Source organism: Crocodylus porosus, unplaced genomic scaffold, assembly GCF_001723895.1.
Source record: "Crocodylus porosus isolate Cpor-Errol unplaced genomic scaffold, CroPor_comp1, whole genome shotgun sequence".
In the NCBI taxonomy this organism is placed as follows: Eukaryota; Metazoa; Chordata; order Crocodylia; family Crocodylidae; genus Crocodylus; species Crocodylus porosus.
The window spans coordinates 45,943,194-45,965,150 of record NW_017728950.1 but is presented as its reverse complement, the minus strand read 5'-3'; the positions used below and the strand labels follow the sequence as shown (position 1 = coordinate 45,965,150).

The 21,957-nt window shown below is 42.6% G+C and overlaps 1 protein-coding gene across 2 annotated transcripts in view; it reads right to left on the bottom strand.

Annotated features, from left to right (window-relative positions):
- The window catches only part of PGGT1B (protein geranylgeranyltransferase type I subunit beta), a 52,051-nt gene that overhangs the window by 24,540 nt on the left and 5,554 nt on the right, over positions 1–21,957 (bottom strand). For both annotated transcript variants that reach the window (XM_019555307.1, XM_019555308.1), the window contains exons 2-3: positions 17,483–17,601; positions 6,883–6,950 (exon numbers count right to left, since the gene is read on the bottom strand). In XM_019555307.1, the coding sequence (XP_019410852.1) occupies positions 6,883–6,950; positions 17,483–17,601 (187 nt within the window). The remainder of the gene's footprint in view (positions 1–6,882; positions 6,951–17,482; positions 17,602–21,957) is intronic.

The window sequence follows — 21,957 nt, the reverse complement described above, 5'->3', positions numbered from 1 at the left end:
TCTCTTATTTCTCTTTTTTTTTTTCCTCTCTCTTTCACTGCAACATGCTTAACAAAAAAAGTACATAACAATAAAAGCAACACTTATGATTATTAAATATACTAATATGCAGCGTGTCCTGCCATGTACCGCTCCCCTCCCCCATTTTCTTTTTCTGGCATGCCAGCATTCTGGCACCTTCCAAGGTTGACATTGTGGTTTTTTCGGTACTCCGGCCAAAAAATGTTGCCTACCCCTGCACTAGACCAAGTCACCCCACCTGGATTAGACTCTAAACTTGCAAACAATTAAGGACAAAACTGAAGTTTAGTGCAGCAGGTTGTTATTCAGCTTTTTGTTTTTCCTGGGGCTAACTTGTCCCCATATGAAAACCAACATCCATAACAAAACAAACGCACAAACAAGCAACAAAGGTTTAACTCAAACCTGCAGCCCTTCCTTGGACCTGGAGAAAGCTATCCCAGTTCTGTGCTGCCTCCTCAGCACTTCAGCCTCCCCCTCAAGCCAGGCAATCAGCCCTGTCAACTGGCTTGTGCCCCTGAGCAAGCAGGCTATTACTCCCTACAGCAGAGCTGGACAAATGAGGCCCAGGGACTGGATGCAGCCCGCCAGACCATTCTACCTGGCCGGTGGGGCCCCTAAAAAATTTAGAAAATTAATATTAATCTGCCCTGGGCTGCCTATCATGCAGCCCTCAATGGCTTGCTGAAACTCAGTAAGTGGCCCTCTGCCCAAAATAATTGCCCACCCCTGCCCTACAGCCTGAGCCATGTCCCTGGTTACAGTTAGTATGGTAAATCCCCATGTCCAAAATACAATCACCTCAACAACTTTACTCTGAGCAGTCTACTTTCCATGCTGCACTTCTAATTTTGAGTTCCAGAATCCCCATGTAAAAATATAAGTACCAATCCCGAATGTCTAGGGCAACAGAAAGCAGGTCCTGTTACAGCCAATACTCAGTTTATAAGTGACAGGGCAAACCAGATTTTCCCTTTTACAAAATTTAAATTTAAACCCAATACTGCTGCTTTAGCAGCACTTCCTATAACCTAGCATACTAGCCAGATTTCAAGTGTTCTACATCTAATTTGGGCAGAAAAGATTCCAGCAAGACATTCACAGGTAAAAATGTTTGGAAAACTTCCACAATACTAAGCAGTAATTTCCTTTACAATATTGAAGTAGGTCATCCACAAGACTGAATAGAAAATTGAATTTGCAAAAAATTTAAACCCAATAGGATTATATAAACTGGATGGCTGCAACACTTAAATTTTTACTTGGCATGTCTATGAAGGAGGGAAGATGCCAGCACTAATTATACACACAGAAAATGCCAGTCTGAAAAAATACTGTGTTCCATTATTTTGTCTACGCGTGGATGTTGACAGTGTTAATCTCCAAATAAATACCGACATCTAGAATAGTAGACCAGTAAAAGGTGCAATGAAACCTTTTTTTTAAATTCAAAGTTTCATTCCAACGAAGAGAAGATTATACTTATTTGAGAATTGAAATTTAGTACAGTCTGTCTTTTGACTTTTTAAATTAAGGTTGCAGAAATTCTAATTGAATTTCATGCTGCACTAGTAATTTTAAAAGCATTTAAAAAGATTTTATTGGAAAAAAATCTTTGGCATTTATCATTCTAAAAATATTTCCATTTAGATAGCAATTTTCATGTTACCCTTCAACACAAAGTTTTATTTTGGAAAGTATGGTAAAATTTTGTTCCATCAGAATTATTGTAGTGGGAAGAAATTCATAAATACATAGACTGTAAGGCCGGAATGGACCTTGGAAGATCATTGGGCCCAGCCCCTTGCACCAAGCAGGAAAGACAACTGGGGCCTCTTGATTTCCAGGGTAGGCAATTGCACCACCTCTGGAGGGAGCTTATTCCATAACATATAACGACTGGTCTGTATGTTATGTAGCACTGATTTAATGTGTTTGTTGAGTGTGGACACTGAAAAACTATTTACAAGTTGTATTTCGTTTAGGTATTTATTGAAGATAAGGCCTTTCTTGGAAAAACACCCAGCTAGACGGCTGTTGCATTGTATTTTTCAGATAAGTAGTAATATACTTCAAAACTTGCAAATTGTGTACTTGGGGCACATCAAGGAAGACAAAGGGAAAAGAGCAGGGCAGGCAATTATTTTGGGCAGAGGGCTGCTTACTGAGTTTTGGCAAGTCATCAAGGGCCACATGACAAGCAGCCAGGGGCAGATAAATATTAATTTTCTAATTTTTTTTTTAGGGGCCCCACAGGCTCCTCACCTCCCCCCTTTTAAAGCGCTAACCTTAACTCCAGTACAACATCGTAATGGGTTTTAACAACAGCTTAATCATAACACAGTATAAAATAGCATGTATACTAACAGATGGGAACTGCCATCTTAAGAATTTGATGATCTGAAGTAGGACTGAACAAGTGGCTTTCCCGACAGTGGGTGGAAAAAAAAAATCAAGTTTTGTAAGATGTTTTAATTATCAACCCAGACAGATTACTTTGCTAAGTTTAATGCCACTAAAACAACTTATTTTAAAAGGGTTTATGGTTAAATGAAGAGATTTCCAGAAACTAAGACTATTTTCAAGATTTCTTCAGGATTTTCCTTGTGCAATTTACATCTTAGGCCTTAGGACGCATAACAACACACTGAATGTTAACCTGATAAGAAATATGGTATTTCTAAACCAACTGCACAATGCCAGTGTTTATATCCCAGAATCAAACTTCAAGGGAAAATAATCTCTGGCCAATTTAATTGCAGATTGTTTTTACAAAATCTACCACCACACAGGTATCAAATTATACTTGAAGAATTTTAAATGCTTTTTCCATAATTTCCAAGATTTAATAAAAGAAAAACAGTGTACACAAGACCACATTTACTAAGCTGCTCCCTATACTGACTGTACCACAGGGCCTCCAAACACAGTGCACATAACTAACTCCTGCTCTACATTTATCAGAGAGGCCATCACTATTAAAGTAAGTGAGCTCTGCAGGTACCTTCGGGATTAGCCAAGAGTCATGTTTCACTGTACACCATGTACTTCGCAGAAAGACTACTTTTATTTCTGCGCCACTGCAGAAATAACTCACCAAATCATCAAGCTAAAATATAAGGAAGTTACTGTTTCTGTCAACTCAAACAGTGTTGAACTTTTTAAGGTCAAGGACAGAAAGGAAAACAAAATGATGATAAACTATTTTAAGAATGAAAGTAGCTGCATTACAGATATATTAGTGACAAGAAGGACATTGAAAATTATGGCCCTGTTACACTTTGTAACATGGACAAGACTTAATCTCCTTTTTATGGTGAAAGATCCAGACTATGGCTATGTCCTGCCCATGTTACAAATTTTAACTGCTGTTAAGAGATCCTTCTAGTATAACAGAAACAAGGATCAGAGCAATGGCACTCACAACAAACAACTAAGACTGATTGCCACCTTGCACTTCCAATATGAGAAGTAACTCCTCATGCCTGTGAAGACACGTTTAAAATTTGAACTATAAATAAATGAAAATTATTTCAGCAACCTATCATTAGTACGGTATTAACTGCTTTTGCTGACCACTGCAGACAGAGTTAAGCTCCTAACTACAATGCAAAATCAATCATGCTGGTGGAAATGATTTATGTGCTTTGCAGTATAGGCAGAATCTGTTTGCACCAATGAAGCAAACCATCATGACAATATAGATCAGAGACACTTAAATCCTTCCCATCCCCTCAACACAGTAACTGTGGTATGATGCATTATGGCAGGGGTGCTCAATCTGCAGTTGCAGAGCCATGGTATCTGACCTGTGGGGCTCCCCATGAGTTGGGAAATTTGTTAATGGGAGAGCGGTGGCAATTAATACCGCTACCCTCCTCTGATCCCAAATTCCCAATCCTTGTGGCAAGTCAGAGCTGGGCCATACCCTCTCACTCCGCAGAGCCAGATCAGGGCCCAGCCACCCCCACACCCTTTCCCATGGGTTGAGGGTGGGGCTAGGCCATGCCCCCTACCCCACAACATGACTACATAGAGCCCCACCACACCCACCCCAGGCACTGGATAGCGACCACCAGCTGAGTCTGTGGAAGGACTGGGCACTGACCATCTGGCTTGCTGGGCAAAAAGCTTGAGCACTAATGCACTATAGTAACAGGGTCCCTGAACTCAGTTGATTTCACATTGCAAACACGACCTCCTTAAAATAGTTTTACATGGAAAAAGCACTACTGATGAGGGTTCACCCCTCAAATGGATTTATAACAGTTTCAAAAGACTTAAGATTTCTGGCCAACTTAGGCTCAGCTAAAACATTGTCTGTTACGCATGCTAGATTTAACTTGAATCTAGTAACACCAGATGGAACAGACATTGGGACCTGACGCAAATTCATACTCTCAAATTATGCTATACAACTGTTACAGACAGATGTACGTATTCAGAAGCATTTGCTAGTGTAGAATTTTCAATCAATCTATAAGTTTACAGTACTTCATTAAGACACACCTAATCATCCTGAATTAGGTTAACATGACTATTGATTTGAATAAAGATTTTTTTTCAATCTCTCACAGATTTGAAGACACCACAACCATGTTAAAAAAAAAATCAAATGGTTAAAGAACAACCATCTATTTCCCCCCCACAAACACACTAAGATCCTGTCAACATTCAGTAAAACTGGGAGAATTTTCCATTTCCTTTTCTTCATTATTTTGCAGTGTCTATAGTGATGAGAGATTTCCATGAACTTCCATGAATCAGCTCAGACATACAGCTATCAGCCTAATTTCCAATGTGACACTATTCAGAGCTAAAAGATGAGATGGTAACTACAGAGGTGTGGAAATAACTTGCCAACGCGAAAGCAAAAACACCTATTAGCAATTTTTTTTGTTTGCTTATTTTTTTCTTTTAAGATGCCCGCTTGACTGACCACTTTTCATTTATGAATTAAAAGGCAGTAGCACTCTTACTATTTTAAACAAGTTTTATCATTGCAGGCTTCCATGTTTTATTATTCTTTTGTGTATTGATAATTCTTTTTAAGTTGCCTTATTGGCAATATTTTAGGTTTTTTTATGCCAATACAATCCAGGGAGGTCCCCTTCCTTGAACCCACTGGTACTCAGCTTTTTTCTCTGGTGGGCTAGATGGACAGTGTCTGGTCCATATGTGGGCTAGTCCAGCTGGCAGTCTCCATCTGGTGCTCAGGCCAGGCACAGCATGCCCCATCCAGCCTTATGGGGGATATGGGCTTGACTTGGTCCTAGTCCAGCCATAGAAGGGGGAAGGGGGCAGAGGTGGCCCAGTCTTGATCCAGCCACAGGGGGGTTAGGGTTTGGGAATTTGGCAAGTGGGAAGGGTGGCAGTATTAATTGCCACTACTCCACTGCAAAATTTCCTGATCCAATTAACCAGAAGAAAGAAAAGAATCAGCTTACAGAATCTAACTTGAGAAATGTATAACCCAATTTGGGTTATGGGTTGCTATTTATGCATTTAAAAAGTTATTGAAACACCTTAACAAACTGCCCTTTGGTATGTCTGTAAGAGTGTTACAGAAACTCTCCTTAAAGAGTGCTCCGTGAAGAAATCCTTAACAGCTCCGAAAGCCTGTAACTAAAGCTAATGCCAATTCCAACTAGTGTATAATTCATCATCTTTACCTCTAACACTGTAGGAGACACAGTATGGGCTCCAGAAGGGAGTAACTCCACAGCAAACAAAGGGACAAAAATATCTTGTCTCTCTGCAGTGCCTGATAGAGATGCTGCTGTGCTCCCAAGTAGTGTATTGCTCTGGAGCCTGGCTGATTCACTCCGCAAGGAGACAACTTGTTATTCCAGAGTAAATCAGCTTAACAGCATTCTAGTCATGGTATGTCCATACCGCAGGATATAGCATAGGTACCAAGGTAAAAATGAATTAGTCTAGGCAGAAGGCAAGGAAGGACAAGGTAGCACCTTACAGTTAGAACACTAACTCACCCAGAAGTTATGAGCTTTTGTATGCTACAGCCGACTTTCAGACAGCATCTGATTACACTACACTACCACTGCAGTTTAGAAATACTTCCAGCAGATGGCTACACCTGATCCTGCAAATCTTCCTGCTAACCCCCCTTCCCTCCTCCAAATGCTTTTTGGAATCTGGCCTGGACCTGAATCTGCATCTTCTTCTCACATCACCACCAGCTATCCTGCCAGAAGCAGCACAGACAAGCCTTCTGCTCCCTCTTCCAATTCCCCCACCCGTCCCTGTGAAGTTCACCACTATTCTTATCTTCCAAGTGTAGCACCCACTCCCTTAGCAGTAGGTGTGAACACATTTTCGCCCACATTCAAGTAATACACAGGATCCACTCAAGTGCCCTGTCATACATCTCCTTGGCTTTAAGGAAATTCTGCTTTTTCTGGCCCAGATCCACTTGCAATTCTTAAGCCCCACAAAATTTTTGCCTGGCTGGATTGTCAACTGCAATTGTTCCAAGAACTGCATTGACCTGGTATTGCAGTGCTTCCAGGACCGGTGCAAAAAAAAAAAAAACAGAAAAAAAAAGTTCCAAGAACTGCCAATGATTTGCAGTGCGGGTTGATGCAAGCCACTATAGGGGGTATATCAGTTTCTCCCCTGACATTCGTAAATGCAGACACAATACTGTCTTCCTTAGAAGCATGCTGGAGATTTTTAAAAACTATACAATGAACTTAATATTCACTTGACTAAACAAGGTTGCCTGGATCCACACTTGCTTCCTAAATATTTAAGGATTGTACAACTGCATCAATGAAGAAGCCACAAGATCATTACTTGTTTGTATTGGAGACTCTCCCCTCACACAAAGCATCAACTAACCTTGGATGGATTGAATGGCAGCCCCAAATACGAAGAGCCTCGGAAGCCACAGCGATTCAAGTTTGTTCCTGGAGAGGGGAGGGGAGGGAAAAAAAGAAAAAAAGGAAAAAGGCAACTGATTTACTTTGATGAAACTTAAATTTTGGCCAGATCCGAGATATGTCAGCACTAAGTATCTGTATAGCTTGTTCTGGTCCTTTCAGTACTGTCTAATTTCAACATGTTACTCCTGTAACACAATTTTCTCCAGAAAGATAACAGTGCAGCAGAAGGTGCTTTATCTGCTTCACATATCCTATTTATTTCATGGAATTTCCTCCACTGTTCTTAGTACCTCCTAGAAAAGTGTCTACCATGTGAATAAGCTGTTTGCATCTAGATTTCTATCCAGTAAGACTTGCTTTTCACAGCACCCTTATTTAAGTTCTGTTGCTTGATGTACGTGAAGAGAGAGATGACTTCTATGGATTTAATTGGGCACTGACTAAACCATTTCACAACAACAGGTAGGTCACTACATTGAACTACAAAAGTATTTAATAGAGACATTGTGAAGAGCTAACAGGACTGCTCTCTCTATCCAAAATACATATGGGCGTATTTTTTCCCCAAGACAAAGCTGCTTGCTTATTCAAATATGGAACTCTGTTGAAGTTCTCTATATCATGTGTATCTTTATGGCATGAATACCTAGGATAGGTTAATATAGTTTCAAATGACGCATAATGCTAGCCTTTTAGATAGCAGAACGATGCTTTTTTTTAGGTGCAGTAACCCAAGTCCTTGATTTTAAGTCTCTGGAGGTACAAAGCTAGTGCTGAGCCCTATATTTTAGTATTCAAATAATAATTAACATAAAAGGTTTATACTCTGGACCTAAAACTCCCCATCTATACTATAGAAATCTGAACCAAAATACTACAAAATAGTTACAATGATGGAAACTCCCAATATAGATTTGTAACAGGGAGTTCCCTTTGTACACTTCCCTTCTGGGCATTGATATAACAGAAGCCCCTTCTTGCCTGCACCCCCTCCCCTTTTTGTGCATTTCTTTTTCCTTCCAAGTACTGGCAGAGACCTAGCACATTCATTGCATGGGTGTGGCAAAGCTCAGAGCAAGCCATAAAGCTGAAGTTGATTTCTGTAGGAGAAACCTACAAACTACATCTACATAGCAAGCAACTGAGCTAAGTGTCACTAAATAAAACAAAAGAACTAAAATATTCACTTCAAAGCAAAGCCTTTAAGAGACAAGAAAAGCCAAGGTGCATTGAAAACATGATTTTAAATATATCCTGGTGAACCCATTCCCCCTTTGATTAAAACCTATGTCCCAAAGCAAACTTCCCATACCTGTTTAAAGTGCATGCTAAATCAGTCTATGTGACCGCATCTAACCTAACTCACTTGTCCCCAGTTGTCTTTGATCCTCACCACCTCACACTGCATTTTTATAAAAATGAGAAATATATATTACATCTGTCTCATCTTTGGCCTGGCATTCTGTATTTTATGTTTTACATCTTTTAACAAATGTATTCTTTAGAGTAAGTCATACCTTGCATTACTAAAATTATTATTATAAGAATACATTGGAATTGTAAATCACTGGAATTGTATTGCTGTATTGGGCTGATCCCCTGAGTGAATGCAAGTATGTATGAGTCAGTAGGTAACTGAATGAGAAAGCAAGAGCCTATGGCTGTTAAGTGACAATAGCCTAGCTAGAGAAACTTACCATTACAAAACTGTACTCTATAAGCCATTCTAACTGTATTCTACAAGCCACCTGAAACAACACATGTGCCACAATGACAGCTTCATGCACTACTCAAGACCCATGTGGGACATTGAGGTCCAGACTGGGTAGCCAAGATGATGCAGATCACAGAAATCTGCCAGAAATGGATAAAAGGCAGTGAAGCATGACCCTCAGTGGTGCCCTCTCATCTAGCACCTGACCTATCGAGACAGCACAAGCAGGCAACCACCTTCTGGAGAAGACATCACCTTGGAGGAAGTTGACCATTGACAGATTCCAGTGCCCCGGATAGGTATAAACCAACATCGGCACTATATTACTACTGCAGCAATTGCGTGTGTAAAGTGGCCAGTACCCCTTATAACTCAAAGCTTGCATTTATGATTTTATTAGTAACTTCAAATCCCGTACAATAAATAAGAATTTATTAAGATCTTGTGAGTTGGTCCCTTGTAGCCAACAGATTCACAGTGCAATAATACTCTTTTCCAATTTAAACACCAGTTTAAGATCCAATTTGCATCTAATACAATTTATATGAACGTGCCTGAGTTTGTGCCAGTGTAAATACTTCTATGCCATTAGACTAGTGAAACGTTTATTTACCAGACAGGTCCCTAGATTGATTATGTTTATAGCCATCATTATGAAGTGCAGTGAAGTGCTTACTTAATGGAAAGAAATGCTTGCAATTTCGAAAACCTCCATTGCCCCTGTCCAAGCTGAAAATTATATGTATAGAAATATAACAAAGGTCAGTCCGGTTTAAAAAGAAAATTGGTATCATCTGTTATAGTATATGGAGATAAAGATAAATAAAATGCTGAGGAGGAATCAAGCCTTGGTAATTTTCTCTTCACACACCCCAAAATTATGTATTAACCACCACATTAATTGTAGCACACCCTATTTTAAAATCATAGAAATAAATAAATAAATAAATAAACTTTCAGGAGCAAGGAACAAAGTTCTTAGAGACAGATTCTTTACTCATCTTGCAGGCACACCTAGATGGCTCACTAAGGACTGGGTCCTCCATTGTGTTGGGTCCCACACCTTAAGAATACAGCAAAAAAGGCCTCTACCCAAAGAGGTTCAGATTGAAGGAAAGGAGAACTAAGACAATGTGTGAAAATGAGAGCACAAAGCCACCTAAAATTGCTGCCATACAACTGAGTGTTTCCTGGTGGTTCCACAGCCTAGATCAGAGCTGTCCAACTTCTAAGTGGCCAGGGCCACATGAGCCACACTAGTGGAGGCCACATTAGCATGAGCCACATACGGTGCAGGCCCCCCACTTCCCCACCACTTCACTGCACATGAAGGCAGTCTCCTCACTTTCCTCTCTATGACTGTGGGCTCCCCCACTGCCCTATGCAGTGAGCTATACCACACTGCCCCCTGGGGTGGGGCAGAAAGCAAAAGTTGGAGGAGGGGTGGGGAGCCTGGAGACCCTGGAAGCTACTGGGAGGAGTGGCAGCCAGGTGGGAGACAGTTGGATAGCCCTGTCCTACGTAATTTCCTAAAATAAATAAGATCAGCTGTCCTAGACTGGACACAAGCAAAACCACCACTGGCTAGACTTAAAACTAAATCAGTGACATGTTTAGAGTACATGAAATCAAGACAGTACACTTGGAAATCACCATTCTACCCACTCGAGATCATTAATTTTAGGAGTAGTAGGGGTGCACAGATAAAGATTTTCTGGCCCAATACCAATGGCCAATTATTAATGAGCCATATCAGCCTTTACTGATCCGATTGCCGATATGTAGCCAGGCAGGTTGGAAAGCAGCGTCTGGATGGTAAGTCCATGGGGGGGGCACAGATCAAGGCCCCCATGGTGAGGGAGGGAGTAGGGCAGGGGCAGGCACTGCCTAACCAGGTTGGGACATGGGACAGAGCCACAAGCGGCTCATCCAAAGGGCATGGGGAGGGGGTCACCGGTTCCTGCCACAGGGCGCACACTCCTAGGGGAGGCACAGAGGACATGTGCCCTCCTAGATCTGTGTGCAGGGGTGACGGCAGGTTGCTGCTGTGGGCTGGTGCCAGGGGCAGCACTGGGCTCTTGCTGGTGGGGGGGGCTGGGCCAGGGCCACACTCAGGGCAGGTGCAGGCGGTGCTGGGAGCAGGGCTACAGTGAATTTTAGCCCATCCCGTAGACCCCCACTTAGCCTAAGAACAGCCCTGACCCAGCCCCCTGCTAGGAAGATCCCAGTGCCAACCCCAGCCACAGCCCACAGCAGCAGGCCGCCCTCGCCCCACATACAGATTTAGGGGGCACCCCCCCATGCCTTCCCTGGGGATGCATGCAGTGGCAGGAGCCGCCCCCCATGTGAGCGGTTCACAGCCTCATCTCCACCTCCCACCCTGCTCTGGCTGGGCAGTGCCTGCCTCTGCCCTTGCCCCAACCCACTCCCTCCTTTACCGTGGGGGCCTCAATCTTCCCCCCTTCCCTTCCCCACCACAGACTTACCAGCCAGACACTGCTCTCCAAGCTGCCAGGCTGCATTCCTGGCCATCTGCATGCTGTGGCTACGCCCACGCACGCAGCACTTATCAGTGACATTATCAGCCACATCAGCCAAAAAAGCCAATAGTCAATAATGTCAATTTTCCTTTTATCAATGCCAATACTATATGAACCGATGTATCAATGCACTTCTAAGGAGTAGAGAATGCTTTTCTTTACAATTTACAAACTGTTACGGTGATAGGATATAGCTTGGTGCAAATACCACATTTACTCAAATACAAGATAACAATCCCCCCCAATAATTAGATTCTATATATGGGAAATGTATATATTTCATATAATTTTTGAAGTATAAAATCTAATTATTGGAGCTTGCCTTGAATTTGTACCCTTCCTACTGCTACTGCAAGGAAAATAAATCTGCGGGGTCAGGTTACCCCTTTGTCCTCTACCACCCCCAAACTTCTTCCTCCTGTAGCCCTTTCCCCCCACTTACTGTTAGACCCTAATCTTACTGAGCACATGGAAGTGAGAAGCAAATTTAAAAAAAACCCACCTGACCCTGAAATAAATATAGCTATAGAAATTTGCATATAGTACCCTTAGACTTAGCTCAACCCATGTGCTAATTAGCCCCCCACTCATGACTACAACTGAGTGTTCTTGTTCTGAGTCCTGGGATATACTCCAAAAATGTATATGCATGAGGCATATAGTAATCTGGTCCAGCTCAACCTTATAGAAGGCAAGGCCACACTAATCATACGTGACAGGCTGAGAGAAGGGCCAACAAAGGGATTCTGGGTGAGCTGTTTGGGGCCCTGTTTGGTGACGTTTGCCAGACATTTAAGGCTGGTGTAGAAACAGGAAACATTGGAAATGGGAAAGAAAGGCACAGTTCAGCTGTGGGAGTGAAGGGGCAGTCGAAATGAAGCCAATGTAGTAGCTATGGCTTGGAAAAGAGTTGATGTTGAGGGGGACTGCACTCAATGGGCACTACCACATATTGTATTCAGATGGGTTGCACTAGCCTACCCTTATAGTAGGTTCCCATCAGCATGTTTGCCCAATATGGGCCATATACTTTATAGTCATGCTCAGTGCTGTGGCTGCATTTAATCAGCTTCAGAGTTGGTTTCCTGAGCACATGCTACATTCAGCAGCAGTTCAAAAGATAAGAAAATGTATTTAATGTGTGGTTTCCTTGCATGTGAATGTAAGACAAGGGGCTTTTTTCCACATGCTGACTGGGAGAAAAAGCCTTGTGTTGTATTTGAGTAAATACAGTAAGAACATGCTGTGAGCCGGGCTGTTTTGCAATTAAGCTGAACACAAGTTCCAATAATTAACAGGGAATTATTACTGTTATTATTATAACAGGGAGTAAGAATTTCTCTCTCACTCTGCGCTACTGTGACACTCAGGGAGCTACGTAATCTCAGTCTGTACATATGTAATTTACTGAATATTGTTTGTTAGAGTGTGGTGCGAATAACATCAAGGTTACAGGTCTGATCTCTGGTTGGACAAGATGATCTCTTGAGGTCCCTTCCAACCTTACTTCTCTCTATGATCTGGTCTGAAAGTTATAATACACTATGTTATTGGATTATTTCACTACTATAATATAGTATATTACAATATACTACATTCTGTACAAATATAGTGATCCAGCTTAGCTGGAAACTATTTGAAAAGCAACCACAAGAACAATCTAACAGCTAACTTCCAATAAACACGTGTGACAACTACAGACAAGAACCTATACCCCAGGCCAAATTAAGCAGTATTTTTGCCACAGCTCAGAAATTAGAGATCAAAAAAGAAATATATAGTAAAAAAAGAACTGCCTAAAAAGGAACTAACAAATTCTGTAAAAAAAGTCCAAAACAAATGGACTCTTTCCAGACCTCCTGGCAACGGTAAACATTAAAGAAGCTAGGCAAATAATAGTCTGACTAAAGTTTAAAACACATTTTCTATTAAATTATGTGGTTCTAAGTAATACTTTTCTTTAAGAAGGCTCCCTGGTCACCAGATAGAAAGATTATTGCTCTTGAAGTGAACAGAGCTTCCAGTACTGACCTTGAGACAGTCCTGGTTAGTGGCCTGCGGTCCAAGACCTGTTTTGAGCATAAAAGTAATATGATTACACCCTGAGGATGCTGGCATCTGATACCTGAATGGAAGTGGACTAGGAGAGACCAAGAGGGCCAGAAGTACAGCTGGCCCAGGAACTGACAACTACCATGAGGAAAGTGAGGTTTTTAAAATTAAATTAACCAAAACTTATTTATTTCCATCATCACCCCTTTTCATTTCTTTAACTTCTGTGGAGCTTACTGCACCAATTCTTTTATTGTAAAATGTTGGGGTTTGATGTCAAGCAGAAAGTAATACCTGTAATCTTTTAATGCCATGGTTTTATCAGCAGTGCTATTAATTTTATTGTTGTTTTTTTGGCGAACAATGATTTTCTGGTCAAGTAGTCCAATTGGCTAGTTCAGAGTTTTGACACTTCTTGGCTAGCAGCTTAGGTGAAGACATACTTAGTCCCTGGGGAAAGCAACACAGCAATCCATTATTCACGGAAGAAGATGAATAATTGTCAGAGGGGAGCCACATCTCAGCCTCCTAAAATAAAAAGCATTTTGTACTTAAGGCCCCCAGACTATCAGATTTACAGCTGGCCTTTTTTTCATTAAAAATAGATGGTTAAGCTGAAAAGGAAGTGCTAAAAAGGAAGTGAAAATAGCTGCTTTTGCTGGTGAATTATGGTATGAACAAGAAAGGCCATGATATTTAGAAGACTCATCTATAAAATCTTGAAAACTGTTTCACATGGCAAAGGTGGCAGACAAAGGCTGATTTAAGTTGATCACATTATCTGAGTTTTTAAATACCCAAAGTTACTTTAGCCAGCACCTACACAGCCAGCTAAAACATTACATGCAAATATAGTTAAGAAATGGCACCATCTAGTGTTAATTTCTAGTTTTAACAATATCTGAACATCTACTAAAAGAAACTTTAGAAGCAAAACAAGTTATCAACGTTAAATTCTACAGCACTCACAATCCCCAACAATCATAAGAGAAGCACTTGGAAAAGTCTGCTTCACCTAAGCGGAAAGACAGGACTATGCCAATTTAACCCCCTCCCAAGGCTATATTCCCCAAATCATGGGAGTCAAATACTTGCTTGGAGAAGGCCAACTTATTTTAAATTGTGGGCTACTGGCTACAAACTTAGAGCCACAACGTACCCCAATCTACACCAGTGCTTCTACTAATGACTGTATGCAGTTTATGCAAAACTCAGAAAATGAGAGCCTGTTCAGAATCATTAAAATAACAACAAAGCTGTTCCTCCTTTAAATGAGTGTTGCAGTCAGCACTGAGTGGAAAAGACAACAAAAGGCCACCACTTCTATTTGTCCCCTTTGTAGTTACTTGTGCATTTTACTAGTTGTTTGGCATGCATGACTGAGCAAAGTAAATTATCTGTAAAATCATAGCCTTAACTTAGAACTATGACATCTGCACTGCACGCACAGCCAAGGACTGCACAGTTCTCACTGTGCTGGCCAAAGTGAAGACAGCATTATGCTACGTTGGGTCACAATTGGAAACTTATCTTTGCAAGCTTAAGTACTAGCACTGATTTTAAAATAAGATTTTTTATTCTTGAAGCAAGGTTCTCTCAGGGTGATCCAAGTGGATAAGACCCAGCATTACACAGGAGATTAGATAAGAGTAGTAAGACCAATTGTAGCTCAATTTTCTAACTCTCAAACACATAAACAGATGCCTCAGCTGTGAATGGGATCTCAAAAAAATATTTTTCCTGTTTCTTCAAGTGCTGAGGAGGCAGCCAAATGAATCAGAAATGGATATTGTAAAAAATCAAGTTCAAAGTCTGGCAACATTTTACTTTCTAGTTGCAGAGTCTATATCTTCCCTCTGTTTTTTTTCCTTTGGAAAAAGAAATCTGATTTTATTTACATCAATTTTTTAATCTCATTTAAATAAGAAACTTTTCTTTTTAGAAATGAACCTGCTTTAAATGAAATCTGAATGCAATAAAAACATGGGGGGGAGCGAAAACTTCAGTGGGATAGCATTGAAAATAAAAGGTACATTTTCATCTCTCAGATGTAGTCTACACTGGAAAGGATTTGCCAGTCTAGCTATCCCTTCTAACACAGGCTCAGAACCTACCAGAAAAAAACCCCATGGTTTTGCTGTTATACTAGATCGCTGGACAAAATAAGCTACACACACCAAACTACTTCGTAAAATTGATATAAAATTGTATCAACTACGAGTTTTTGCCAATATAAAACACCATACCCTTGAACAATGCTATTAAAACCACAAGCGTTTCTAACACTAACCAGGGCTATGTCATTTTCAAATCTATCAGAGACCTCAATGCTTGGTATCTAGTGGATAGATTACTTTCACATCACAAATGGCAGTCTTTGAAGCAAACTCTCCCTCCTGCAGATGTCTTACTAGCATAGCTGCCCTTGCCCTGCCTCTCCCATAGCTGTTTTACTCCAGTCCAGAGCTCTCAAGTCTCTCAAGATCTTCCAAAAAGTGCTAAATTTGTTTTTAAAGTGATCAGCAAAAGACGATAGGGTTTGTATCCTTTTTCTCACAATATAAAGCAGGGATCAGCCACCTATATGGAGTGCTGGGCCAAAAAAAGACAGCTGGATCTGAAGGCAAGTCCCTGTTTGTGACCAACTACACTCACCACTCCAAACTGCCTAATGACATCCCAACCCTCCCTGCTCTATGCCAACGGCTGCTCTCTCACTCTCACGTGCCCGCTACTGGACTTACTGCTGCTGCCACCTCTTATCCTTTGCTACTGGTTCCCATCACCACCAACTACCACAAAGTGACAAAATCAGCAGTGAGAAAAGAAGTGCCTACATTAAGGGGACACCTGAAAGAGCACACAGGGAGGGCTGAGGCAGCAGTACAAAGTTCAACACCCCACCCCCCACAAAGAAAACCAGTATGGCAAAGTAGAGTGCACAGGCAAATGTGCCCATCACCCCTACTTGGGCCATAGCATCATGGGCTGGATACAACTGCTTGGTAGCTGGATTTGGCCTGGTGACCATAAGTAAGGATCTACTTAAAGCATCCCGAGGTAAAGGAAAAAAAAAAAATAATAATAATAATTTAAAAAAATAAAATCGTAGGATGTCTGTGGCACCCAGCAACATTTTCAAATTTTTTTCCTCAGTGACCCCCCCCATCCCCCACTGATTGGCAGAGGGGCCCTGGTAGTTCCACCCCTCACCGATGATTTATTTTCCACCCTTCATCATTTATGTCCGATTAAGTGTGAATAAAATGCAATTAATGTCACATTTACTTTAGGCAGATATATATCACTATACATTGTGTTAAGCAGCAGGCAATCAGGTTTTAATAGGTTTAACTGACACAGTACTAGTATTTTTCACTTAAAGGACAGGCAGTTTAGCTGCAAGATCTAAATCCTTTTAAAAACAAGCAGGGGGTCATTTTTGCCCTGTTTTATACCCTAATCCTTCTCTCCCTATTTTCAAAAGTGTTTTCCTTTGGGCTTCTTATGACTGTCCTGCTGCTCCCTCACATTAGTAATATTTGCCTGTTGTACTGTTGCTTATAACCATGCTAAGCAGCTAGGTCAGTGCAATCACTAAGGATGATAACTGCATATGATACATCTCTTGTAGGCAGGGCCGTCCCTGGGGGTCGGCAAATTGGGGCGACTACCCTGGGCTCCGCGGTCAGTGCTGCATAGGCCCTGCTACAGCCACCCTGCATCAGCAGCTCTGCTGCTGCTGCAGCCGCCAGCTCCGGACACTCACCACCCCCCACTGCCTCAGGGCCCCACACACCTCCCAGCTATTAATCTCTTTAAAGAGATGTTTCCAGGTGGTTCAAGAACGAAGAAAGCAAATGGTAAACCACCAAACTACCTACAAGCAAAATTAAGAATTCCTACTAACTAAATGGAAGACATTATTATGCCCATTTATTTTTGGTAGGGTTTACTTGGAATTTTACATTTCCTACAGCTTCAGAGTAATTTTATACCTGTAACGTTAGGAAGCTAAGACAAATGGATTTGTCTAAAAAGAGTCAGGCTCTCTTCCACAAGGCTATTTTTAATACAAATTTGTATAACTGCTAGGCACTCTTAACTCACACTTTATATTACTGGGAGCTAGATGGAGTCAGCACCTTTGAAAAGTTCTATCTATAAATAAATAATCATGCATTACTCCCAAGGGCTAGAAGTAAAATAAAAGGTGTTAAAGGCAATAAAAAAGCTAAAAACTCACTCACTGTCTTCTGTGGGAAGGACCTGCAGAGAATAAATCCATTCTATTATATCATCTTTGTTCACCACATCTAAGGAATCCAACATATCCAGACCAGAGAGGGCGAAAAATGCAATTGTCAACCTAAAAGAAAAAGATAAGGCTTACACTTCCCACCATAAATGTCACACCGGAGATTAACAAATTCTTGTAGAAATAGAAAAGTCTACAGTATTTCAACCTGTGACTAAGAGGGGCAACTCATTAAGTCTCTCTTCTAGTTATGAATTTTACCAGTTGCATTCGGTTATATTCCTTACACTTGGGTGTCTCCACATATTTGGGCAAGATTCTTTAGGTAAATCCCATTTTTTGTGACGCTAATGCACGTTTGTGACGATAATTCAGATATTTAGAACATCAGCCTGAGGATCTAACTACCCAGTGGTGTTACTGCAAAGTGGCACACATTAGTGCTGCACTGCATGGAAGTTGGTAATCACTGCAGAAGAACAGTCAATTGGTGTTTTTGTAGCACTGCATTAACGCCCTTAGGAGGCAACACATACAGAGCAACACAGCACATCTCAGTTTGGCCCTACCTGGCACCAGCACTAAGCAGCATGGACTTACCCAGAGCACTTGTTATGTTCACATTTCTGAGTTGTGGTTCATAAAACTCATCCCCTCCACCCTACATAACATCCTCAGGTCATGCTGTCATATCTTTGTTGTCACGTGAAGCATTTTCTCAAAAAGGGTATGTTGCAAACACTGGAGCTTTGTCTCTGTGTTACATAATGTGACATTAATACAAATAACCACAGCCAAAATAAGCTCATTTTGTGAACAATTGGTTTTCAAGGCTGTTTCAATTTATTGTATGTTACAGGGGAAAAAAAACATTTTAAGTATAGATTCAAAAACATAAAAGGTGCATACAGGAGCCCCTATGTGAGCAGAATGATCATCTTAATCAGACAGCTAGAGTTCTTTGAGCAGCATAAACTTAACCAAAACTTCTTACCCCAATACTTTCAGACAACCATACCTGTGGCACTATTCTAGCCTTTCACCAATATACAGTCAAACCAATATCTAGAACAGTGGTTCTCAACCTTTTTTGTACCAGGACACATTTATAATTACTAAGGACCAGTCCAGACCCAGTCAATAGTTTAAGTACAAAAAAGCCCCCGGCCCTGTCAGTGTCCTTTGCTTTTGACCCACTGCCACAAGGCCCTACTCCCCACAGCGTATGGTGTAGGGGGTGGGTATGTGGGGCAGTGTGGGATATGTAGGGAATAGGGGGGCCCGAAGCAGCTCCCTGCAGGCTGGAACTCTGCCAGCCTGCAAAGGAAAACACATGGTTTTTCATGTTTTTCTCCTTTAAAGCAGAATCCATTTTTAAAGTTTTTTTCATGACCCGTTCGTATATTCTTGCAACCCACTTTTGTTGGGTGGGTTAAGAAACACCGACCTAGAAGACACAAGAAAAAAAAACTTAAAGATGATTCAATTCAACTAAAGGTAAAGTTTGGGCAGGTCTGCATACAGCAGGTGCAGGCAAAATCTGGCCCTCCAGGTCATTCTATCCAGGGCCCCTAAAAATTTAGAAAATTAATTATTATCTGCATGTGGCTGCCTGTCAAAAAAGACAAGGCACCAGCAACAGCAGGACCCAGGGAGAGGCAGTGGCAGGACCCAGCGGCTGAGCAGCAAGATCCGCCTGGCTCCACCCTGCCCCCAATCAGAAGCCTCTGCAGCTTCTGGCCTGGTGACCCTTTGGCTGTTTCCCACCTTCCCTCAGTCCAAACGGAAAGCCAGATAAGATCGGATGGAGGGAGGAAGGTAAACTGCTGCAATCAGCTCATGCAGCTGGGAACTGTGTGGTGCTGGAAGAGGTGGGCTGGAGGCAGAGCAGCTGGCAGGTGGGTGGGAAGCAGCAGTGGTAGGCAAACGGAGCGGTGGAGTGGCAGCAGGAAGTAGCAGTGGGTGCAGGGAGCAGTGGCAGCTGGGAAGTGGTGGCAGCAGTGGCAGGCAGGTGTGCAAGATGGAAAACAGGGAAGCGGAGTGGCAGTGGCAGGCAGGAGTGTGGAGCCCATGCTGCTGCCCTGGGGCTAGCAGGGACCCAGAGTGGGGTGGCAGGAGTATAGAGCCTGGCACAGGGTTGGCCTAGCTGCATCATATGAGGGTTACATAGTCCACAAGAGCCGCACATGATGAAGCCAGAGGCCCAGCCCAATCTCTCTCTCCCACCCCACCTACCATAACCTCACACCCTCCCACAGGTCCCACCCCTACCACATACCCCACACCCCTTCACACCCACCCATCATATCCACACCACTACACCCTCCCCACATACATCTCCTTACCTCCCACACACAATATACAAGAGAAGCACTGTATTTTGAGTTATTATGCAATTGCTTCTAGATACACTATGCAAGCACATGTAAATCAGGACACAAATATATTTAAATAAAAAAGGGACATCACAGCAAGAATTCTTGATGTCATCCGGTCCTCCAACAACTATTCCCTGGTCCTCATCCATGTGGGAACAAACGATGAGGCCAGGAGTAGTCCAAACCATATCATGAGTGACTACAGGGCTCTTGAGACCAGGCTTAGAAAGAGAGACACACCCAGAGTGTGGTAGTAGATGGGTCGGTATTGACTTCCAATGATGTGGATACTGGGGTCCAACAGGGTTCAGTCCTTGGACCTGTACTTCTCAATATCTTCATCAGTGATGTGGGTGTGAAGTGCACTCTGTCCAAGTCTGTGGATAATACTAAATTGTGGGGTGAAGCGCACACTCTGGAAGGTAGGGAATGATTGCAGGCAGACCAGGACAGGTTAGAAAAGTGGGAAGTACACAATAGGACAAGTGCAGAGTGCTGCACCTAGGGCGCAAAAATATCCATCACACCTACTGGCTGGGAAGTGACCCTCTCAGCAGCACAGAAGCAGAAAGGGATCTCAGAGTTATAGTGGACTCCGAGACGAACACGAGTCATCAGTGTGATGAAATCATCAGCAAAGCCAAACACACTTTATCATGCATCAGCAGATGCATGACAATTAGAACTAGGGAGGTGATGCTTCTCCTCTATGTAGAGTGCTGCATCCAGTTCTGGGCAGCGTACGTCTAGACGGATGTTGATAGACTCAAGAGGGTCCAGAGGAGGGCCACTCCTATGGTTAGGGGCTTACACGACAAGCCCTATGAGGAGAGACTGAGGGACCTGGACCTCTTCAGCCTCTGCATGAGAAGGCTGAGAGGTGATCTTGTCGCCTCCTAAAAATTCAGTAGGGGGACACAACAAGGGATCGGAGATGCTCCATTCACCAGGGTGCCTCCTGGGTTAACACAGAACAATGGTCACAAACTGACAGAGAGCAGATTTAGGCTAGATATCAAGAAAAACTTTTTCGTGGTAAAGGTGGCCAATATTTGAAACGGGCTTCCTAGGGAGGTGGTGCACTCCCTTACTTCAGAGGTCTTTAAGAGAAGGCTGGACAGGCATCTGGCTGGGGTCATCTGCATAGGAAGGGGGTCGGACTCGATGATCTCTTGAGATCCCTTCTGACCCTAGCATCTATGAATCTATTGCGGGGGCAGTTTCAAGATAGCAGTACCCTTCCTCCCAAAAGGAGCACTTTTTAGACAAGGGGAGGGACTTCCAGTGGCAAAGGTCAGGGGTTAGAGGTTCGACTTCCAGTACCAAAATGGTGACCAAGGGGTGAGGCACCTGTTAAGGGATGGGGCTACCCTTGTGACCCTTGGCAGCTCACCAAAACTCATTAAGCGGCCCTCCACCTGAAATAACTGCCCACGCCTGACATACAGTGATCTTGTACAGACATGACGTTTCTCCTGGGGGTGTTGCTGCTCTTTCAGGAGAAGCCATGAGTGTATGCACGTTCAAACTTTTTCTCCCAGAGTAAAAATGGCCACTCCAGAAGAAAAATAACATGGGAAGAACCAAGGTTAAATCACTCCCAGGAGAGTTTCTCCTGACAGAGTGAATGTTTGTCTATGTTGTGGCTTCTCTAAAAAAAGAACATAGTTCTCCAGTTCTCCCCACCTCTCCCAGAAAACAGTGTCTCTTGTTGGACTCTGTTGCTCCAGCAGGGAGCAGGACACGCCCTTTTCACAATCCTCACACTGTGTTTCAGGGAAGCACAGGCTGACTGTGGGTGGCCTGGGTCAGCCAATCAGGGCTGTCTTATGCAGTCCTGCCATCTGACACCAGGCAAACTCAGGGTGCCTATAGAGGACGTGGAGATGAGTGTACAGGGCCCCTGCAACTGCAGTGTCAGCACAGAAAGCTCTTCACTCTTCAGCAGCTCAGCATTTGAATGTCTGTACATGCAGACGGGCGGTACATATCGAGGGCTATAGATTGTACAGAAAGGACAGGGTGGGGAAAAAGGGGGGAGGGGTTGCGCTCTATGTTAAGGAGCAATATACATCAACTCTCATCAAGA